At 49.8% G+C, this 9,424-nt stretch overlaps 3 protein-coding genes across 3 annotated transcripts; 1 reads left to right on the top strand and 2 right to left on the bottom strand.

Annotated features, from left to right (window-relative positions):
* Positions 1 to 541: 541 nt before the first annotated feature.
* UA08_02026 (hypothetical protein) lies at positions 542 to 1,637 on the bottom strand (the record flags this gene model as incomplete). The annotated part of the gene is made up of 2 exons (XM_020261754.1): positions 542 to 1,487; positions 1,552 to 1,637. 2 exons carry the CDS (start codon positions 1,635 to 1,637, stop codon positions 542 to 544), a joined length of 1,032 nt encoding a protein of 343 aa, XP_020123173.1.
* A 549-nt stretch (positions 1,638 to 2,186) lies between these two features.
* On the bottom strand, positions 2,187 to 5,765 carry UA08_02025 (hypothetical protein; the record flags this gene model as incomplete). The annotated part of the gene is made up of 4 exons (XM_020261753.1): positions 2,187 to 3,742; positions 3,943 to 4,072; positions 4,439 to 5,636; positions 5,734 to 5,765. The coding sequence occupies 4 exons, from the start codon at positions 5,763 to 5,765 to the stop codon at positions 2,187 to 2,189; spliced, it is 2,916 nt and encodes a 971-aa protein (XP_020123170.1).
* Positions 5,766 to 7,561: 1,796 nt separating this feature from the next.
* On the top strand, positions 7,562 to 8,581 carry UA08_02024 (Ribosomal RNA small subunit methyltransferase NEP1; the record flags this gene model as incomplete). Its single annotated transcript, XM_020261752.1, has 3 exons — positions 7,562 to 7,616; positions 7,789 to 8,045; positions 8,105 to 8,581. The coding sequence occupies 3 exons, from the start codon at positions 7,562 to 7,564 to the stop codon at positions 8,579 to 8,581; spliced, it is 789 nt and encodes a 262-aa protein (XP_020123171.1).
* Between the last annotated feature and the right edge of the window lie 843 nt (positions 8,582 to 9,424).

Here is a 9,424-nt window from a genome sequence, read left to right as displayed (position 1 = left end):
TCATACCTAGCTGACAGCGCTCGCGGGTCAGTCTTTTCGACTCGGTTTGAAAAGAGCAATTAGACGTCGTAGTAAATTGCAGGAAATAGGAACCACTCCGTGATTTGTGCTTGACAAGTAAATGCCAGCAATGACAAGGGTGAAACGGGGGGGGGGAAGGCGAGAGGCGGATTGGAGAAGCGGTGCGGAGAGAGAAAGAGAGGAAGAGCGAGGGCGACGTGAAGAGATTGTTGGGTTGTGTGGAGGAGCTAAGCTAACCTTACTAACTAACGGCTAATCTGCGGGTAGATCAGCTAAGTAGGGGCGTGGCGTATTTTTTATATGGCAGAAAAATCATGATAATAAAATTAAAAGGTATTTCAAATTGTGTTATAAGACATGCCGTCGAAGAGAGGTACAAAGGTCACAGTCATGTTCCAAGATTTAAGGAGAAAAAAAGAAAAGAAAGAAAAAAAAAAACAACCCCCGCTCACATCTGGAGAGACGCCATAAGCTATAACCCACCACTCAGCACGAATGTAGCAACAAGACCAAAGGCATACTATTTCTCCCCAGCAGAATGAGAAGAGTTCTGCTCTCGTACTTCACTGCCATGGTTGCTCTCGACCAGACGGGGTGTACGCACAGTAGTATCGACAACATCAGCATCGTACGTCATTCCATCCACCATGCGCGCATCGTCCAATGGCTCCGGAGTATTCGATCCAGCCGGCGACGGAGACAGATGTTGCTGCTGCTGTTGCGAAGAAAATGATAATGGTTGCATTCCACTATTATTGCGATTGGTGGCACCGCCGCCACCACCACCACCACCAGGAGGGCTGCCAAAGGACGGCGTTCGTCCTGAAACGTTGTTGTTGTTGGAGGAGGAGGAAGAATTAGAAGTCTGGTGGTATCGCGCACTCGAAATAGGCCCGCTAATCGTGCTATTGGCGCCTTCACCAAAGCCCACCAGACTCGCATTCCCCTCGTCACTCATGCCGCCCACACTCGAAGCGCCGTCATTATCATGGTCCTCGCTCATCTTATCTGGGTCGAAGAACGCATCGCTCCCGCTAGCCCATGTCGTGCGTCCTCCGATGCTGCCCGTTGCACTTGCGCTGCCAACTGTGCTTCTCTCTTTGAGCATCTGTGGATAGCTATCGAAGTATCCTTGGTTGTATAGTTGGTTGTTATTGTTGCTATTGTTGTTGGGGCTAGTATAATTGTGACTTGGGAATCCTCCGCCTGCTGCTGCTGCCGCCGCCGCCGAACCGGACATCCCATGTTGCATTCCTCCTGCCCGCGCTGTTGCTATCCGCTCTAATCCAGCCAGACGTGATATGCGATCTGCGCGTTCTGCATCTAGAGTGGAGGTTGATGTGGCAGATGCCGATGAGGAATGGTGCGTGTGCCGCGCATAGGGATGAGGATGGCCCTGGTGACCATCCTTGATGGCCGTTGTTGATAGGGCAGATAAGGAGGTAGTGCCGGAGTTGGGAGTGCCACTGTATGCGGTTTACTCGGTCAGTATACGGTATGGCTAAGGATTAGAAAGAGAGGGATTCATACGGCCCCATCTCAGAAGGAGTAACGGGATCTGATGGCGGAGGAGGTAAGTTGATGAGAGTTGGCGTTGACATTCTGTTCTCCGTCATGTTTTCTCTTTTTTGACGACTCTTTCAAACTGAGTCGTATATATCAACGAAGGGTTGTCGTGTATTGCTAACAGTGTCGGCCGAGGAGCGATTGTGCAAGGAACTTCAGGCAGGTCTGTAGAAGTAGAGGTACACAGTCGCCAGCTGTTGCAATTTGAAGAGCTGCTTATCCAACGATGGCCTCTGCATCTGCTGGCTCACACAAAAAGTCGGCAGATAGAAAAACATGCATGAAGTTGAGCAAAAGGAAGAAGTCCGACTTCGACGTGGGGGTTGCTTCACTAGAACATTGTGCGGCTCTTATTGGCCGGTAGCGCTGACGTCATGTCCTCTGGCAGAAATGCGAGGGAGCGAATGGATTTTTTTAAAAAAAAAATATATAGATAGATAATGTATGTTCAATATGTAAGATGATATCTAAAACTAACAGCAGATACCTTAATAAAACGCCGGGCCTTAGGTAATATATACACCTTGTAAAAACTAGATCGTAGCAGGAACGGTTATATACTGAATACAATACAACTCACTGGATCATTCGATACTCGGTCATTGACTAACCCTCCGACCCTCATAATGAACACGGAGATCGTCGACTTCTTGTTGAAGCCTCGAGAGATCGGCGAGAATGTCCTGCATGTTGGATGATGAGGGCGGCTCAGTATTTGTCTCATTATCATCCACACCAGCCTTCTCAGCGGGAATACCAGCGACGAGAGCAGTCGCTTGCGCACTACTATTGCTGCCCTTGCTGGAAGCCCGAAGACGTCGAGGAGGCGGCGGAGGTGGTGGCATAAGCGTTCCACTTTCCGTCGTCGTCGTCGTCGAACCTGCTGGATTCTGTTTGACCGATGACCGCCGTGAGGGTGGAGATAATGACGCAGTGCTAGCTTGTTCATCCATCGAGAGGCTGACTGGTGGTGTGAGTTCACCTTGCGATAGTGAGGACTTGGGTTGTGAGACAGATTCTGCGGCCACCGCTTTATCGTGACGTCGGGATGGCGGTCGAGGAGGTGTCTTGGCTCCAATCCCGGGACTCAGAGGTCCAGAGAGTTGAGATCCGAGAGATTTGGGTGGCATTGATAAACGATTGGGCCTGTCTAAAGTGGATTGTTTTATCATTTGACTGCGGCGTCGCGCGATGGGTGGCGTGGGTGGTCTTTTCGACTGAGAAGGAGTTCTGCGCAGGGAGGAGGCATCATCTGCTGTATCAGTTTCTGAAAAGGTAGGTGATGATGTACGACCCAAAGAAGATAGTGACTCTCGATGATTCGCAGGCGGCGGCGTCCGAAACTGCACCGACATGAAGTTGGGCGTGTCGCGTTCACTAATCTTGCTCGAAAGCGGAGCCGAATCCCCGGGCTTGATAGGTTTCCCATGATGAGATCTGGGCGGTGGTGGTTTTGGTCTTCTAGTACTTGATGACCTCAGAATCTCGTTTGATCCTGTCATAACAGGAAGCGTAGAGGCCCTAGTCATCCCTGCGATATCATCAACCCCAATTTGTCGCAAAGTGTTCGGCTCGGTACTGCTATTGGGCTTACTATCAACGCCAGAAACATCCGACTGTGCGCGTGTGACCGGATCCGAAGCTGTATCTGGATTGGTAGTAGCTCTGGATGTGGTATTTGACGCAGCTTGCGCACTGCCCGTTAAGAGTAATCTCGTAAACGCATCGACGTCAAGCGTATTGTTGTTGTTGTCGTCATTATTTGACTTCCCATTCAATCTTCTTGGTTCGCTCATTACAGACCGGCTATAAGAGAGTCGTTCAGAAGGTGGCGATGGCAAAGCCCCTGCTGCATCCGCGGGGCTCCTCGTGTCGGCAATGGACTGGCGGTGACGATAACTGTTGTCCTTCTCGGTCACGACATGGTCGGATGAAAGCGGATCAAAACGACTCGGTCCAGGTAGATCCGACAATATGCTGCTGTCGCTATTTTCCGGTGATGGTGAGCCTCTGTGGTGTGTCCTCCCGATCCCCGTAAAGGACACTGCGGGGAAATTTGATGTCGAGTCGGAAGGCGGAGAAGAGGGCAGAGGCGGCGTTGCAATGCGAACTATTTTGGATTGAGAGGAGGATTGAGGCACGGAGGACACTGTAACTGTGAAAACAGGATATAATTAGTATGCCAATTGGAAGAAAAGTGCGTTGGCCTCAAGACTCGCCATCGAAAGGATGTGCTGTGCCGGACGTTATCGCGTCATGACTGTCATTCGGAACTGACGGAAGGCTTTCATCGGTGGGTATGATCTTGCTACGGCGGAAAGGATTTGACCCAGACATCGCAAACAACCCGCGTACCTTCAAGCATCAAGAGGGTCGAAGAAGAGAGGGAAGTGTGTTTGTGTGTGAAGAAGGAAAAAGTTGCAGCGTGGTGGTGTTGGTTTTTGTTAAGCCTCCGAGGTAAGTGGCAGCCTGCATGGGAGCTCCGCTTTCAGCATTCAACAGGAATTATCTACCAGTAAATTCAAAGAGAACTATACGATTGATATGAAAACTAAGAAAATATCCAGTGGCTCCATAGGGAGTAATCATAACTATACTTGATACTTAACTAGTTTGCTCATATAATAGTGTCCGGAATAAAACAGAATGCCGAAAATATAGTAGTCAATAGTAGTACAATGCCCATCATAGCTTGCAATATAATGTCAGGCATATCAATATATAATAGAGCCACAATCGCCCTATCCAAAACAGAAGTTGACAGTCGTGTATATGTCAAAGCAAAAACTGTTGCATATAAAAGCGGGAAAGCGAACGGTTGTTATGACACATCTGGGCTTTCGTTATATACGTGCCAGGGCTCTCCAGCACCAAAGAAGCATCCAGCCAGGCGTGTCCCGCTCTCTGTTGGTTGCGTGAAGGCGATCTGCTCCTTTGGGATGTCAAGTCCATAAATGAAACTGCTGACGACACAGTCTAGAAGATCCATGGCAATGCCTCGCCGTCTGGCAGAGCCACAAGTCCAAATGCGCGAAACGCCTACAATGGCCGGGTCAAAGGTATTGTGTACGCTGATCGAGGAACTTTGATGCTGGTGTTCATCATTGCCACCGCTGCCAGTTGCCGCATTATCCATCTTGACGGGCTGTGCTTCCCATATTCGCTCCGCGAGGCACAGTCCCATGCATTTGCTGTCTTTCATGTGAAGGAAAACCTTATAACGGTCGGTCTCTTCCTTCTTCCCGTTCTTGCGCAGGCGTTTTGGTGGCTCAACTTGGCTCCATAAAGTCGCGTCGTCGATTGGCGGCGACGATAGCTCCCGATTGACCACATCAAGCACCTTTTTCGCTTGATTCCTTGCCGCTGGCGAGCCTTTGCGATCGACAATCACCACATAGCCTTCCTTACACCGCGCCGCTTCGTAGACCCAACGCGACGCGTTTGCCTTGACAAACGCTTTGCCCAAGTCGATACCAACGGCATTCATGGAATGGAACTTGTCGTGCAGATCGGCGTCTTCGGCATTGGACGGAACATATTCCATACCGCAGAGACTGCAACTGCGTCGCACATTGATGCCGGCATCGATCTGTAGCTGTTTCAGCACGGGAGGCTGCTGTTGGCTCTTCTTGTTGGACTGGTGATCGGTCCCCGAACGAACGCTGTTGGAATTCACCTCCGTCAAGGGAGTTCCATTCGCGGATTCTTTGGTGCTGGTGGCGCATGATTTCTTGCGCTTCAAAAACGAGAACGTCGGCTTCCGGGTGTTGACGGGAGGCGGGGTCAGACGGGGTGGCGGCGACGAGGGCGGCGTGGACAGGTCGTCTAGCTCTTCTTGTGTCGCTTCCGAGAAGATGACCGAGTTGCGTCGCGATGGGCTGGACACAGCCACCGCGACCGACGACTCGCGAATGGCATATCGCAGGTTTGCCTCGGCATCCTCTGAATCGTCGGCGGCTTCTACGCGTCGTTTTTTCGAAGCATGATATGTGTCTTCATCGTGAACACGACGGACCTGTCTCCCGTATGTTTTCATGAGGCCCCTGATTCTGTTAGAATGGACGCTTTTGGAATCATTTGCACAGCTCGAGGACAAGCTCCTATTCAGGGGGTAGAGGATTTGATCGCAACGTAGACTGGGCTTACCTTTTGAATGAGTTTGTGACCGTCCACGGCATCTCACTGGGCTCTGGTGGATTCAGTAACGGGAAACTTCATGGGTGCAGCAGAGAATGGTGTTTACTTTTTATTGTTATTATTTTAACGCGGGCGGGCGGGCAAATAATTTATGAACGCGACAGGGCCGGGCTAGTCCGTTTTGGGCTATATTGGTCGGTGTTGGCTCAACGTCACCCGCCGGCCATCCGCGCCGTTTTTGCTTGTTCAATCTTGCGTTTGGCGTCGAGCAGGCTTGGAGTCGCTTGTTATTTATGGCGGCGGCTGCTGCTGCCTGGCCCTGGCTGGTGATATGAGTAGATGGCTCTACCCAGCCCCATCCACCTTGCCAAATGCCTCGTGCCGGCTAAAAGAACCCTCTCTGCTCTCTCCTTACAGGACTCGCTCGTGAGATTCCACAGAGTCGAGAAGCGAATATTTAATCAAGGCCGCTGGAGAAAAAAAAGGAGAGCGCGATCGAATGATGATAACAAAAAAGGCCCGGAATTCGCCGGAAGCCAAATCGATATTTCCTTATTGTTCCATACCCTGCCTGGGTATGGGGAGGCAAAAATGAAAGCAGAGTCAAGAGCGGGAATGGAGGCAGACAGCTATGACTCAAGCTTTATCTCTTCTTGCCCTCGTTCTCAAGCCTTTCACGTCTCACGAGTCACGTCTCTGCTCTGCCTCTGCAGTTGTGGTTGGCTGGTGTAGCTTTCGCGGGCCCCAAGGAGCAGCGATCCCCGGCAGGGCCCCCTAACTTGGGACTGGAGTTACAGCTTGCCTTACTACATAGGTGTTCTTAATTATTATTGACTCACTAGGTAGAGAACTTATTGTGATGTGATGAGTTAGTGCTATATCATAATCAGAGGACGGATAGCAAATTTAATTGAGGTACCTCCATGGCTTGGGCCAAGTCAGATTAGCCCACCAGATGCCGGATGCTTACAGGCTGCCTAAAAGCTCTTTGCCACCACCAAATTACGCCTCTGGCCAGTGAGCTCCAGTTTTGTGAGACCAAATGGAAGCTGGAGTTGTTGTACACGCGCTGTAGCTCCCCCCAACACGTCACGATCAGCCTTCGATTTCTCTAACTAACTAGCAAGGCTGAGTTGACCTAGATGAACTGTAATGTAAGCCGGCCTCAGCAGTCGCTGGAAAACAAAACTCGCTCCAAAGTCAGAATACGAGATGGTGTCGGAGCCCAGCTGCATCGATGTGTTATCATGCCCTAGTTGAAATCTTCGGATTTTCGATGGTCTGCGGAGTTAGGACACAGATAAGTTCGGGCAAGGCAACAGAGGCCATACAAGACCGAAGCCGTGCACACCAGCAAATCCCCGATGTATCCCACTGATTGTTAACAGATCCTGTCTGTCCAGGCATGCATCAAGCGACAGCACCGACCGAAGCCGAGAACTGTGATGTGAATTGCTGCAGAAGGATCGAGCGAATTAATAATAAGCCGGAGCGCCGAAAGAAGCAACCAATCACGTGCCGAGCAGCGGCAGTCATCCAGCCCCCACCGTACAAGCTGACTCTTTGACAGTCTGACAGTCTTTTGCCTGCTCGCGGACTTTGTCTGGCTGTGTGCAAAATCGTTGCATCCGTCCTGCTGTTGTGACACATGGTCCATGACTGGAGTGGTGCGTGCTTAATTCGCTTGACGTTCCTCGATCCCGTCGAACCCTGAGATCCCAAAATCTCTTCGCTTCCGCAAATTTCTTTGATTTCCACCCACTGGACAAGAAGAGAAAGAACCCTGGAAATATCTCCGAACGACGAGAATCACTCACGTCGCGGATAATCAGTCATCATGTCGAACGCAAGCAACAGCGGCGCAGAGGACGGCGGTAAGAGAAAGCGGCCTAGTAAGTGCAGAATTCTTTTCGTTCCCCCTCAAAGACTACAAGTGATCGAATCTCCCCCTTCTTTCCCTTCCATTATTGCATGGCGCTCCCAAGCGTCATTCGCTAGCGGATCTTGGATGCTTCAACACATCGAGGTCCTCGTTTATTTTTACTGATCCGAACATGGACGCAGGGACCCAGTCCTGCCCTCCCCCCGAGCTCCCCCAACTCGTCGCGGAACAACATGTGCCTGTCGCTCCTGGCGATCAGGACACCAAGCGCCTAATTGTCGTGCTATCCAACGCAAGTTTGGAGACATATCGATCTTCGCATGGTGGGCGCAATGGTCGCGAGGAGAAATACTCTCTCCTCAACAGTGATGAGCATATTGGAGTAATGCGCAAAATGAACCGGGATATTAGCGATGCTCGCCCCGATATCACTCATCAGGTGAGGGATACAATGTTTTGGAAAGAAGAATGCACCATCTAACCATTGATGTGCGGCAGTGCCTGCTTACCCTGCTCGACTCGCCTATCAACAAAGCCGGACGACTCCAGATCTATATCCATACAGCCAAAGGCGTGCTCATTGAAGTCAGCCCCACCGTCCGAATTCCTCGTACCTTTAAACGATTTGCCGGCTTGATGGTGCAACTACTCCATCGACTTTCCATCCGCTCTACCAACTCACAAGAAAAGTTGCTCAAGGTCATTAAGAACCCTATCACGGACCATTTGCCGCCTAATTGCCGCAAAGTCACTCTGAGTTTCGAAGCTCCTGTCGTGCGAGTCAATGAATACATTGGTTCTCTTGGTCCCAAAGAAAGCATTTGTGTCTTTGTTGGCGCCATGGCCAAAGGCCGCGATGATTTCGCGGACGCATTCAAAGATGATGCAATCGCTATTAGCAATTACAGTCTCAGTGCCAGTGTGGCTTGCAGCAAATTCTGCCACGCCGCTGAAGATGTCTGGGATATTATCTAGATTTCTAGACATCAGTCTAGTCGATTTGGTCGCGATCGCTATACATCTAACACACGAGGTAACAGGCTTCCACAGGATCCACCCTGGTCACTAACTGCAAGTTCAGTCTATTTCCATCGACATTTATCACCAAGCTATGACCTATAGAAATGCGGCTTCCTTATCTTTTTCCATGCCTCATGCTGATACTATGTATCTTGTCGTTTGTCTATTTTTACTTGTCTATGTTTTTCTTTCTTTCTTTTTTCACTCTACTTTTCTGTCTCCGACATTCGACTAAGGACTAGGCATCTGTCCCGTGTGGCTCTGTCCCGATAAAAAAAGGGTACCGGTCTAATTGATGGCTATGATAACAACATCTCAGCCATCTTTTATACAGGACCTTTTTTTTTTTTGAAGGGACAAGGATATCTGCAACTAGCGCATTGGTGGTTGATTGTTTGCTTGATTGGATCTGATCTGTTTTTACAACCAAAACGTGGCCAGGTCTCAACAGCCGCAATTTCTCAATCTCCGTTTTTGAGATTTGGAGGCAGAGACAGACGAGCAGACGAACAAAAATGAAAACTTTCTACATCTCCTTTGTTTACGACGACGTTTATCAGAAAACCCCAACCGTCTCATATCTATCACCGAGGGAGATTTGGCATGTGAACCAGATTTATGGAATCCAGACCTATGAGTCTTATCATTAGAGGTCATCATCGTATCGACATAGTACTGCCTGACAGAAGGTACGCTGGATGGATGAAAGCCTTTTTAAGGTACCCTTGATCCTGCCAGACACAGCCCTAGAGTAGAACTTAACTAGTTAGTTTCATTTCATTAGGTAAGTTAGGTTTT

The sequence above is a fragment of the Talaromyces atroroseus genome (genome assembly GCF_001907595.1).
Source record: "Talaromyces atroroseus strain IBT 11181 chromosome Unknown scaffold_1, whole genome shotgun sequence".
Lineage (NCBI taxonomy): Eukaryota > Fungi > Ascomycota > Eurotiomycetes > Eurotiales > Trichocomaceae > Talaromyces > Talaromyces atroroseus.
Note: the sequence above shows the minus strand (reverse complement) of the source record. Positions and strands in the feature narration are given on the sequence as shown.